General features: G+C 44.8%; 1 protein-coding gene across 1 annotated transcript in view; it reads left to right on the top strand.

Moving 5' to 3' along the window:
- The window catches only part of LOC144821290 (dynein axonemal heavy chain 12-like), a 228,960-nt gene extending 215,680 nt beyond the window's left edge, over positions 1–13,280 (top strand). Inside the window, exon 9 of the mRNA XM_078678155.1 lies at positions 10,134–13,280. Within this exon, the coding sequence (XP_078534281.1) occupies positions 10,134–10,312 (179 nt within the window). The 3' untranslated portion in view covers positions 10,313–13,280. The remainder of the gene's footprint in view (positions 1–10,133) is intronic.
- The last annotated feature ends 692 nt before the right edge of the window (positions 13,281–13,972 follow it).

The raw sequence follows: 13,972 nt of genomic DNA, 5'->3' as shown, positions 1-13,972 counted from the left end.
GGAATGTCTGCTGCACTGTGTGACACTGACACTTCAGGGGGCGGAAATGTGGATGGAGTGGTAGCAGCAGCATGCATCAGTGCCAGGCCTTGTGGCAGCAATGCCATGAGGATGGTTTTGAAGTCATTGAGGAACCCAGCTACCACTCGCTGGTGTGCAGCCATGGCAGCTACTCTTTTCGCATTCGCCCGCTCCATGGTCTCCATTAACCTCCACATGTTTCTCAACTCCCGTGTGACATCGTTAGAGCCACTCGCATGGAAGCCGTCGCCAAATGGATGAAAAACAGCTGCCTAAAAATAAACCCAAACAAAATGGAAGTACTCATCGTGGGCCCAAACCCAGATGCCTGGAACGACACCTGGTGGCCCCCCGCCCTCGGAAGCCCATCCAGCCCCACGGACCATGCACACAACCTGGGAATCATCCTAGACACAGAGCTCAAAATGAACTGCCAGATCAACTCCGTGTCGTCCTCCTGCTTCCACACCATCTGCCTCCTATGTAAGACCTTCTTGAACACAGAAAGACCGTCACTCATGCCCTGGTCACCAGCAAGCTCAACTACGGCAATGCACTCTATGCTGGAATAAACAAAAACCTCACCTGCAAGCTACAGAACATCCAAAGCACCGCCGCAAGACTGGTCCTCCACCTGCCAAGCCACTGCCACATCTCCCAGCACCTGCGCACACTCCACTCTCTCCCCATCAAAGCTAGAGTCACCTTCAAGATGCTAACCCACGCTCGCAAGGCCCTCCACAACACCGGACCAGCATACCTGAACAGCCGACTCAAATTCCACGCACCCCAAAGGACCCTACAATCAGCCGCGCTATCCTACGTGTGGTCCCCCGCATCAGAAAGACTAGATCGGGAGGCCGCTCCTTCTCCTTCCGCATGGCCAGTGCCTGGAACGACCTTCCGCTCCACCTCAGACAGATTACATCGCTCCCCATCTTCGCAAGAAACCTAAAAACCTGGCTCTTCGACAGACCCCTCCATGATGAACTGGAACCTGATAACCACCCTCAGCGCCTTGGGACCCTTGCGGGGGAGTAGTCGTGCTTAACAAACACCTGATTTGATTTGATTTTGATTTGACTCTGACTGGACAGTTGTTCTATTCTCTAAGTCAGGGCTCCAGCAATGATAGCCATGGTCAGTTGGAGAGCATGGAGCAGACTGTGGGTGTCCATTAGGGACCGTGAGTGGTCCCTGATGGGACTTAGACACCCACATATGGCATCTAGTTTGTCTGCCAAGCGGTCGAAGCCCACCTGCACCTGTTCAGTCAGCTGCTCCTGGCACTCCAACACAGGGCGTTGGAAGGCTTTGTGTTCTTCATGGGGGTCCTGGGAGGCAGCCGTGGTGGTGGTAGCTGCCTGCTGTGTGGTCTGTGCAGGGGGTGGTGGTATCCTCGTTGCAGCTGGGCTGCCCTGCTCCTGGAAGTGGGCTGCGGAGGCTGTCAATGAACTTTTGGAGGACGTCTTAGTCAAAGCTGTGGTGGTCCTCTTCGTCATCAGAGAAGAGAGGGTCGGGCTGCTCTGCAGGAGGTGTTGATTCCTCCTCTGCAATGTGAAGGGGAGATGCAGTTTAACAATGTGTTCACATGTATGTTGTCGCATTGTACATATTTACATACAGACTGCATGACTGTGTACATCGTGGCTGTTTGGGAGGAGCTGCCTATTTGATGGGGGACAGTGGACATTTTGACAACAGACGTGTGTGTGTTTGCACATGTACATTATCAACTCACATTTCCCTGCAATGCCAATTGAGATTGGCCAGTGCATACACCCAATCGGCACCAGTTGTGTCCTGTGTTCTGTTGTGGACGTGTTGCGGTTTTTGCCACATTCTTGTCAGTGTTGATGTGCTCTGCATGTTGTGTGTGTGTGTGCTGCATTTTGGGGTAGTGGGCCCTGCTACTCTGATTTTGCTGCCCCTTATCCCTTTCCTGCGATGTGCCTTTGATTTCTGTGCTTATATAGTGCTGAGATGTTGCATACTTGGGTACATTGGTCTATTGGTGGGAGTTAGGGTCTGAGGCATGATTTGTCCGCAGATGTGCTCAGCTCAATTGTGCATGTGTGCCATTGTGCCCATCACCCCGTCCCCCCAGTGCCAGGTCGTTACCCACCCTGCTGCTGTTGTGTCCGATCATGTTGAGAAGGGTCCGGTCCCCCAACTCCAGCCACTATCTCCCCACTGATGACTGTGGGCATCATTTCCTCCATATCGTCCAGCTCCTCCTGTGGCGCAGGACTCCCTCCTCCAGTCTGCATTGCTGCCTTCTGGTTGTTGGCGAGTTTCAGCTTGGTTTTGCGCTTGACGTCATTCTGGCATCTCTTGACCTCTTGCAATTGTCCTCTTCAGCACTCCCACTGCATTCACCTTGTCCACGATGGACTGCCATAATCCATTTTTGGTTGCCAATGACACAGTGGAGGTGATGAACAGTTGTTGTTCTACCACCTCCGTTATCAGGATCCTGTTTTCCTGTGGACTGAACCGCTTCTTCCTACTCTTCTTCTCCTTGGCCTTCCCTGACCCTGTGGTCCCAGGCAGGTCCTCCGGGGGGCTTGCGGGGTTCTGGTTCTCCTCCGTACTTGCTCCGGCAGTTAACACAGCATTATTTTCCCGTGATAGGCTGCGATGTTTGTAGTTCCGTTAAGTTACTTTTGCGATGGTTATCACACGTTCTTGAGAATATGCCCCTTACTGTACCACGTCTAGGGTCATATAATACAATTAAGAACTTCGAATAAGCAAAATTGATTCTACATATTTATCCTTCATTACAAACACACAACACAGACACTTATTGCTGAGGTTTCGCTTGAAGTATATTCCTTTTATGTTAGGCTTTCCTTGCAATTCTTATTCTGTGGATGCCCTTTTAGTTTTGCCCAAGTTATGCACGGTCCCGTCAAGGGGAACTTCAGCTCCTATTCTTCTATAGTCTGTATAACGAGGAAAGGAAAAGATATATCCTCCCGCTTATGCGTAGTCTTTATTTCAGACAATGTCGCCCAGCTCTCTATTCTTACAGTTGCTATCTGATCCTTTTACATGCTATTGCTTGGCTTTGTTTTTGTGGTGTGCCATACAAAAGAGAAAACAACTTCCGCATTATGAATATATTGAAGTTAACATATGAATTCTCTACATACTCATTTTCTCTCTTTTTAATTGTACCAAGTCATATCTTTTTAATTGGAAACTTTTAATGAACGGTACATATATTTGTACTTTTAAAGGCTTTATGATTAATAACATTTTACGTGTATTGTAAGTAGAATACTTTTTATGTCGTTTTTTGTAATGGCAAAATAAAGTGATGATGATGAGTTCTGCACAGCAAGGGCCTGTGGCTATTACAACATCTGGTTCATCCTTAAATCCCTAACAGGACATTGCGTACTACTGCTCTATGCCTCCTGACAATTCCCGAGGTCAATAAATCAAGAAGTGGTGGTAGGTCTTTTGCTTACCTGGTTCCCAAACTATGAAACTCACTGGCTATTAAGTTACAGAAGACGTTAATGAAACTTTACTGGTCATCTAATTCACTGTCATGATATGGCGACTAGAATAGTTTGCTAGCGTTGTGAGGCCCATTGGGTAGCCATGTGCTTTAGAGATAAAAAATAATAATAATAATGTTTCTGCTAATGCTCCATATAGAGCACTCTGCTACCCTTGCAACGAGGTTGGTGCTATGCAAAATACCATCCATGAACCAAATGATTATATGCTCCTGTAGAGATTTTCAAATGAAAATACTAATTTCCTTTAAAAGAGGCTAATCAAGTATTCTACGAAGGTCAGACAGATGCTAAAACTCCCCAAACGGCTGCACAGTATGTATGCATTATTTTTCACTACTTGCTGAAATTACATTTAGTAAAATTAAATAAATCTCTGGGCAGTAGAAAAAAACACAGTAAGGATTAATAAAATGCGATGTGCAGCCCATACTTACAGGACCACTTTTGACAGATTATGTAGGTGATATTCTGCAGCATTAGTAACTAGTGATCTGATTGTCAAATGAAGAGGTGCATGAGATAGAACATCCAAAGTTCTAACTGATTGCGATGGTATGGTAGTTTCACCAGACTCAGCAGACCAAAACTGGAGAACAAAAGCTCTAACTTATTGGCAATAGAACACTTGGTTCATTGACATCCAGGGGCCTATTACCAAAGCGGTGGCACTGCGCAGCGAAGCAAGCAAAGTTGCTGTGCTGCGTTGCACCACCTGGAGAAAGCATGACTGTGCCATGCGTTAAAAACATGGCGCAGATCTGCTCACACTTTGGGCTGCATACTACCGATTTAGGCACTGTTTCACCATAGGGCAAGTGTGTCTACATTGTGGTAAAGATAATTTTTGTGGAGGAAGGAGTATCTTCTTGCACAAAGCTATCCTTTGAGGCTATTTCGTCTCTGCGCATGAAAATATGAAATAAGGTGGAGAAACGCCGATATTTCTCCTCATTACACCACCCTCAGGCAGGTGCACCATTGTGGTGAAAATCATGTCTACATCTCTATGTAAACGAGTTATGTAAAAATCAATGTGTGGACGCCCATGCACCGCCCATGCACCACCCATACAACCCCTACCTAACACAAAATGACAACATTTGCCTGGCTTTGTAAATGCCCAAAAAGTTTTGAGTCTGACTGCGTCAAAAAAGTCACTACCCTGATACAAAATATATGTAAATAGCGCGCCAAAGCCTAATTTCTTTTAGGCAAGCAATAACTGCAGAGGCATTGAAGGACTCAGGAAACAGTTTTACTAAAATGTGGGTATAATTTGTGCATATTTGATACCGAAGACCATGAGCCATAATCACATATGCCAGGGGAATCTTATCCATATTAAATATTAAGGGTGAGAGGGCAGAGAGCTGGGGAGACTCTACATCCGTGGTACTCATAGTACAGCCCGGGGGTCTTCATTGTCGGCCGCGGGCCTTGCCTTGCAGTTTCTAAGTTTCAAGTAAGGCCGGCAGTAAACACAAAAGATGACCGCAGGAGCATACGTTGTGAATACGCATTAACCCTTTGCATGCTGATGACGGAACCGCTCCGTCATCAGCTGCGGTGGCGCTGTGCTGATGACGGAGCGGCTCCGTCATGGCCCTGCCGTTGCGCCTGTGTGGTGCGGATTCCGCGCCTGCGCTGGGCGTTCTATTGAGCGGGCGGGGCCATGACGGAACTGCTCCGTCATCAGCACAGCTCTACCGTGGCTGGCGACAGAACGGTTCCGTCACCAGCATGCGGCCACCGTGCGGCCGCCCTGCCCCTTAGCACTGCGGCAGAATAGCCGCCGCAGTGAAGGGGTTAAATAGGTATTCCCTACGTATGCTCCTGCAGCCATCTTCTGTGTTTCCTGCCTGCCTCTGTGAAGTAATGGCACTATTAGAAAGCTTCCCAAAAAGCCCTTTAAAAGTCACCTGTAAGCGCTTTCCCAGCGGACTTTTATAGGGCCTTTTGGGAAGCTTCCTGTTTGAACATAGAGAAACAGACACCCAGACAGAGACACAGAGACACACAGACAGAGACGCACAGACGCACGGACAGAGACACTGAGACACAGAGACAGAGACACACAGACACACAGACAGAGACAGAGAGAGAGAGACACACACAGACAAACAGACAGAGACACACATACACACAGACAGAGACACAGAGACACATAGAAAGAGACACACAGACCGGGACACAGAGACACACAGACAGAGACACACAGACAGAGACACACAGACAAAGAGACATACAGAGACAGAGACATACAGAGACACAGACAGAGACACACAGGCAGAGACACAGAGACAGGGACACACATACAGAGACACAAAGACACAGAGACACACAGACAGAGACACACAAACAGAGACAAATAGACAGAGACACACAGACACACAGAGACACACAGACAGAGACAAAGTGACACACAGACAGAGACTCAGAGACACACAGTCAGAGATGCTCAGACAGACTGAGAGAGACACACAGACAGCGACAAAGAGACACCGAGACATTCAGACACACAGACAAAGACACACAGACAGAGACACACCGCCCGACAGAGACACACAGACAGAGACACAGAGAAACACAGAGACAGACAGACAGACAGACAGACAGACAGAGACAGGCAGACACAGACAGGCAGACAGAGACACACAGACTGAGACACATAGACACACAGAGACACACAGATAGAGACACAGAGACAGACAGACAGAGACACACAGTGACACATAGACAGAGATACAGAGACAAACAGACACACAGAGAGAGACACACAGACAGAGACAAATAGACACAGAGACATACAGACACACAGACAGAGACACACAGATAGACAGAGACACACAGGCACACAGAGACATGGAGACACACAGACAGAGACACACAGACAGAGACAAACAGACAGAGACACACAGGCAGAGACACAGAAACACACAGACAGACAGAGACACACAGGCACACACAGACAGAGACACAGAGAAACACACAGGCACACAGACAGTGACAGACAGACAGACAGAGACACACAGACAGAGACACACAGACAGAGACACACAGACACACAGAAAGAGAGACACACACAGACAGAGCCACAGAGAAACACAGAGACACACAGAGACACACAGCCAGACAGTAACACACAAACAGAGACATAGAGAAACACGGAGACACACAGACAGACAGATTCAGACAGACAGACATACACACACAGACTGAGACACACAGACAGAGATTCACAGATAGAGACACAGATACAGACAGACCAAGACACACAGTGGCACACAGACAGAGAGACACAGACAGAGGCACACATACACAGAGAGAGAGAGACAAAGAGACACAGAGACATTCAGACAGACAGAGACACACAGACAGAGACACGCAGACAGGGACACACAGACAGAGACACACAGACAGACAGACAGATACACTCAGACACACAGAGACACACAGATAGAGACACACAGACAGAGACACACAGACAGAGACACAGAGACAGACAGAGACACGCAGACACACAGAAAGAGACACACAGACAGAGACACAGAGAAACACAGAGACAAACAGACAAAGACACACAGACAGACAGAGACAGACAGACAGAGATATGCAGACAAAGGCACACAGACACACAGACAGAGACACAGAGACACACAGAAAGATACAAAGAGACACACAGACAGAGAAACACAGACAGACACACAGACGGAGACACACAGACAGAGACACACAGACAGACAGAGACAGACACAGACACAGACAGAGACACACAGACACACAGACAGACAGACACACAGGCAGACAGACACACAGACAGAGAGACAGACGATCAGACAGACGGTCAGACAGACGGTCAGACAGACAGACAGACATGTGTATACCGGGTCTGATGGCTCAGTTGAGTAGTGCTTCCGCTGCAGGGGCCTGTTTTCAACCTCTTGGTCACAGGTTTTTTTTGCTCTAGCCCCATCCCCCCCCACTGACTCCACCCCCACCGGTGTGGCCCTTTGCCACAAACCACACTGTAAATTTGGCCTCCGAGAGAAAGTTTGTGAGTACCCATGCTCTACATGAAACATTAGGAGTAGCTGGTTTAATGGACCCATTTGGCCCCATTGTACACAATTTGAAAAAAGGGAATAGATTCAATCTATAGCTTTGCCATTCACAACTGACTCTAGCCCCTTACACAGCAGCTAGGGTCTTCGGTATCAAAAGGAGAAGATAATTCAAATAGTTTAAACCTAGCTGAGTGGCCCAGCCACATAGCAATAACAATTGCATTTACTTTCCGATGTCAAGTAATGCTGATTTAGTCCGTTTCAGTGAAGGAAAGTCTGGATAAAAACTAGAGAATATTTAGTTCTAAATAATTCTGTGATTGTTCAGCTACTATTGTTCCTGTGATCTTGGCAAAAAAGCAGCAGTGGCTGGCATGGATTGAAGGTGGAGGGGAGTGGGGAGGACAAGATGGTGTAAAAATAAAAAGCGTTCCATATCGCCGCATCTCTTCTCCGTCTCTCCTCTGTGTTGGGCTGGAACAAGAAGCACCCAGGGTCCCCTAAGCCAATCACAGTGCTGCTGTACAGCATTGTAAGTGGTCTGAGCGCCTTGGTTCGGCGCTCAGGCAGGGGCTGGGAGCCTGGGGATGTTCACCCAGGCTGTTATGCAGACTGGGTGAAGAACATGCCGAGATGGCCGGCCAAACATTCTATTACACTTTCAGAGTGCCCACCACTACTCCCCCTGCTTTGAGAGCAGAGCAGCCCCGGCCCGCCCCGCAAAGCTGCCGCAGCAGGAAAGAATAAAAGCATAATAACATCAAGTTATTCTCATTTTCTTTTTTACTTTATGTACACTACTGCAAAGCAGTGGGGCAACACTCCTCTTCCTTAGCCGAGGAGCCGCCACTGCAAAAAAGGAAGGGATGGGTATAGGCTTTTAATTTACTAATATTTTAGGATGAAGTGTTGTTTTTTCGCTTTAGGGCACAGTATGGTGCTTTTCTGTTTAAAAAAAAGAAGCGGAAAAAACACTTATTGGGGGAAAGGATTAATGCTTTTCATTAAAATACCAATATTTTTCTCAACTAATGTATCTGGGAAAACATCATCTGTAGGGACCAAAGGTTCAACATTTTGTGGATACCAAATCAAAATTCCTTAGCGCCTGCTGAAAAAATAGGGCATTTTAGTTTCAATTAAACTTCTTGGAATTTACAAGGCTAAATCATGTTGCCTTTCTGCATCCTGTGAGAGTCAAGCAGTTGCAGTCTTGATTAGTTTGTCCAATTAACAGGCCAGCTGCTTGCATGACACTGGCAAGAGGCACAGAAACAAGGAAATATGGATCTTTGTTTGCTGTGTCAAGAAGAATGCTCCTAATTCCCTTGTGTGGCACATTCTAGTCGCTTGGTCACCAGAATGGATATGAGCTAACTGAGGTGTGAGCCCAAGATGATTGTCAAGGAGCTGCAATGAAGGGTTCGGACTGGTTCCGTTGGAGACCCTGGAAGAGATAGTGCCTACTAATGCCATGGTTTGGTTGGAGGCTGCAGGATGTTTGAAAACCCATAGCCTGTGGTATTAAAATAAAATGCCAATACCTTCAAGCTACAGACGATTGTCTGCAAATAGAAATGCAACCAGGTATTAGTGGACCCTCAGAGAGAGGTTCTGCTAAAGACAGACAATCTTGCAGCTGAATTAGTTTTAATCCAATAGGGGGGTATGATATCCGAGTTGCTAGCAGCGATGGACCAGGATGTTGTTTCTTTGCCTAGACACGAATATCCATTTTTGACAGACAAAATATTCTAGGGGAGAAGAACATTCATGTCCACTCTCTCAGAAGGGTGCTTTGTATGTCCTACACCCCTTGAGTTATCTATCAGGTTTTACTTTCTTAATCTGAAATGGAGGTGTTTCATGACTCCAAAAATGTATGTTTGTTTGTATGTTTACTTCAGGAAGAGGAAAGAGGTGATGAATGTAACATTGAAGCACTCTGATAGCCTTGGTCGCTTTTCTCCCATCGTCACCATATGATGAGTGCTCTGTAATAAATGTCTGCTGCCTATATCTGCTTAAGTGGGTCAGAGTACCAGTTAACAGAATGCAACAGGTGAAAATCACTGCTCTGTGAGTGAATAGCTTGACTTGAAAATACACTATCTTCCTTAGATAATTTAAAAAGCTCTTCTTCATAATTTTTAGAGTTGGCTACATAAAATGGTGTTTTTGCAAGTAGGTGAATATGATATTACATTTGATAGTGAAAGGTCATATTATTATACGCAGAGATATTCTGTTTTGTACCCATGATGAGTTGCAAGAGGGCATCTCTTTTTCCTTTCTAAATAGAAAATATTGAATGGAATATTGATGACAAAAACACAGGTCTTCTCATTACTGTATATCAATGCAATCTTGGATGCATGTGGATATCAAAATATGTTTCCAATAAGAATGCAATCAAAGGAGTCTAATTCTGTTAGCAAATTGTGTTATATCTCTAGTTAATGCCGTTATATTGAGCTGGGGGAAATAGCTAACATGTTCTGTTTATTTGCAGTGAATCCTCGTGCCTTGCAACATCTTTGCCGTTTGAAGATCCGGGACTGCATGGGGCGATTGCGGCTACGATGCCATGTCTTTATGACATTCCTCCCACTACCGGAGCGTCTGAAGCAATATCTACTGTACAAAGAGTATGACCTCTATGGACAGGGAATCCTAGATGGATCCAGATAATCAGAGTTCATTGTTAAAACGCATAGTGACCCTAGGAGAGATTAAAGACTCTGCAGTGAAGGGGTCAAGAGGATTCTTTCAGACTTTTAAGCATAAGCATGCTGTACTACAGTTAACAAATTATCAGTGAACATGCACCTAAAAAGCTTCTATGACCAAAGTGCATAAACAGAAAAAGAATATGCAGGGTGCTTTAGGAGAGAGTTACTGCCTGGCACATGGAAGCCTAGTTTCAAAAGAGTTTTTCCAGAAGTCAATCACAAACTTTAACAAAAACCAATGTGTCCAAGAAGCAAACCTGTAAAGATACTTTCTAATATTCTCAATTTTATTAATGTTCATAGAGATGTTGGAGCAGAATGTCTAAATCAAGGGATCTGGCAAATGGAATAATTTCAGAAAGTCTAGTGCTGTCTATATTTGTTCAAGGTCAAAACAATTCTGAAGTGTTGTAGGTAGATGGGTACGGGAAACCTCTCCTGTAATTTATTACTTAAACTATTTGATATAAATGCACCCACACTTGAGTGCTTCACATATAACTCATGCATTACCTCCCAGTCCCTCCAGTCGTGGTCCCATTCCTTACAAAGTGGAGATAACCATCTCCACAACAGAAAAAAGAACGGGAGAATGCTGAGTCACCTAACCCCATCCCCTCCCACTGGGACATAAACTGTAACAACCCAGCATTTCACCTGTTCTTTTTTTCTGTCTTCTGACAGAATGGGATGTGGATCTTGCTGGTTACACTTACCTCTTGCATGCCGGATGTCTTCGTCGGGCTGCTGGGCTGTCCTCGACGTCCTGCTGCGCAGTCTCCTGGCCTGCCAGGCTTGCCGGAAGTCTCATTGTTTGGTGGTCGCTACTTTGTGGGCGGGGCTCTGGTCCTCCCGTTCTGTTCCGGGTTGGAGGGCGTGTCCTCCTGTTGCTGGGCCAGTCGGGAAGACGCGCTGCTGATGCTGCTGTGGGATGACTCAGACCTGTCTTGGTGGTATCCCTGGGGTTCCTGGCTGGCAGGTGGGGTTCTGCATTTCTCCCCTTTTCCTCCCTAGAGCTGTGGGGCCACATGGGAGTGCCGGATGCTGCAGACTTTTCCTCTTTGCCCGTCACTGGTCTGGTGGAGGGCTCCTGGGCTGGCTGGTGGGGGCAGTCGGTGTGGGGTGGTGTCTACCTGCCCCTGTGGTGAGTACTGCATCTTAGTTTATTTTCCGGTCCTGGTTCTGCCTGCGGCTGTGTCTCCCTTTTGTTGATGTGTTCTGGTCTGCTCTCTGGTTGGGCTTGGTTGTTGCCTTCCCTGGGTGGCTGGCTCTTCCTTCACCCTTACCTCAGACTCAGGCCTTTACACTATAATGTAGTAGTAACGGCATAAAAGCAACAGAACTTTAAGCGTAGAAACCAGAAAATTACCCAGCAATGGAGGAGGAGTAGCATAATAATAAGTTTGCATCATAAATGGCTGGATGTAAGGATTTTGAGGAGGTGGTGCCCATAGATCAGGAAGAATTGCTAAAGATGAGTTTTTAGGTTCTACCTGAAGGCTGGGAGAGAGCAGCTGAGTTCTAGTACTGAGAAGAAGTGAGTTCCAGGTACTAAGAATGAAAATATTAAAGGAAAATGGAAGGTTTAATTCAAGTTTTCTAAAAAAAAAAACCGGCCTGATAAATAAAAAAAATAAAACAATATTAGGAATTTGAGATTGATCAGCTGGTGATTAACCACTCAAGATTTATTTCAAAATAATTTTTTCAATTGAAAAATCATATTAAAGCCAAACAACTGAGTCAAACCTTCCCATTTTGCTGGAAAACCTTCATACAAAAGGAAATATATGTAGGGTTATCTTTAGTAAAATAAGTGAAAATATTTCTATGACTTTCACTTAAATTGTTGATAAAAAAAAGAAATCAGTAAAAAGGCAATTATTACTGACATATTCTTCTGTAATTGTTAAAAAAAGAACTTGATAAAACTCCCCAAATGTCATGCAACTTGGAGAGATTTCCCCACATAAGTCCTAAAATTTAACACACCTCTTCTAATAACTTGCTAAACGAATGATACTCAAGAAGGGTGAAAAAGGATATGGATGGGAACATGTAAAGTGAAAGTGCCAATACTGGTTAGGATCTATGACATGACAAGGAAGAAAAACATATACTACTGAATCATTACTGGAATGCCCCAATGAGTTAATACTGGAAGCCGGGAACGCAGGCCTAAACATTGCCGATAATTTGTACTGCAAAACAAAACACAAAAAATGCAGTAAAAATGCATTCATCAAACAAATACACAAATGATGACACATTTTATTTAATTTCGCAAACACAAATAAATAAAACAAAATCTAAATTTAAATTTTAATAGAAAGGTTGGAGCGTTTCTAAATTCAATAGCGGACACTCATCATTCATACTGTTTGATGCATTTGCACTGCTCCCACAAATCAATCTGAAGATACTAATTTAATTTTTGGCCTCACGTTTCAAATTCCTTCACATATACAGTATGTTTTAAAATGTTTAATTGTACATTTAGCTTCTTTATTTATATACATATTATTAATCTGTTGATATTATTTAATTTTCTAAGTAGTCGTGGAACCCCGGAGGAGTCTTTGCAGACCCCTAGGATTCCCCGGACCACAAGTAGGGAACCACTGGTCTAGATACTCAAAAGTGTGGACAAATGATATATATCAAGAATAGTAAGACATGAACAGCAAAGGAATTTAAACATCTGTTGTGTAAAGATACTGAGACTCAATGAGATAGTTAATTGTGTGATTTTTTTTAATATACCATAGGGCAATGGTTCCCAAACTGTAGACCTCGGACACCCAGGGGACCGTGGCAAATTCCCAAGGGGTCATCAGTCAGCAGTTTTAAATGCACTTCAAAGTTCCTTGTATAATCAGCAGTTTTCGGGCAACAATAAAAGTGCCAACATTACTCCGGTGATTAATGTACCTGCTTTAGAGAGAATGTAGTTTGGTCCAGTGGTAGCTTTGACTCATCTAAGGGAGTGCACATGGTTAATATGCCTGCTGCAAATAATGTGTACCATGCATTTAAAAAACAGTATTTTATGTGCATAGCTCAGTGGTTTACTGCTTTTGTAAATGAGATTATTGCGTTACTGTGCACGTTATAAGTTACAATTGTAATCTAGTACAGTGAGCTATGAACTGCCATCAAAGAGCTGCATGCAAACTGCATGGTACAAGTTAGTAAGTTATATTGTTTGCCCAGTCTTTCATTATGCTGATGCTGGTAAAAAGATTTGTCTGGGTAGAAATACATTCTTATTATTAAAGTCAATGCTAACCACTTTGTTATGTTCTGAATCCTGAGTTTGAGCTTCTCCAGACCAAGCACTCTTAAAAAATGCCTACCACTATGAATGACATGTGACTCCTACACCTTGTAGTCACTTTTGCCTTGTGTAGCATTCTCTATATACTGATTTACACAAGTATGATTCATTGTCTCTGTATGTGTGTGATGTAAAGTGCTCTGACACCCTATACTGGTATCAGAGGTGCTATAAAACAAATGGAATATGTGTGACAGAGGGGGTTTGGAGAGATGAGAGGCATTGTTGAGGGCTATAGTGAGGGGATCATTGAAGAGTGTCGTATCCTGGTGCATGGTACAA

This window comes from Lissotriton helveticus, chromosome 2_2 (assembly GCF_964261635.1).
Source record: "Lissotriton helveticus chromosome 2_2, aLisHel1.1, whole genome shotgun sequence".
NCBI classification, from domain to species: domain Eukaryota; kingdom Metazoa; phylum Chordata; class Amphibia; order Caudata; family Salamandridae; genus Lissotriton; species Lissotriton helveticus.
The sequence above is the reverse complement of the archived record's forward strand: the minus strand, read 5'-3'. Positions and strand labels throughout refer to the sequence as shown.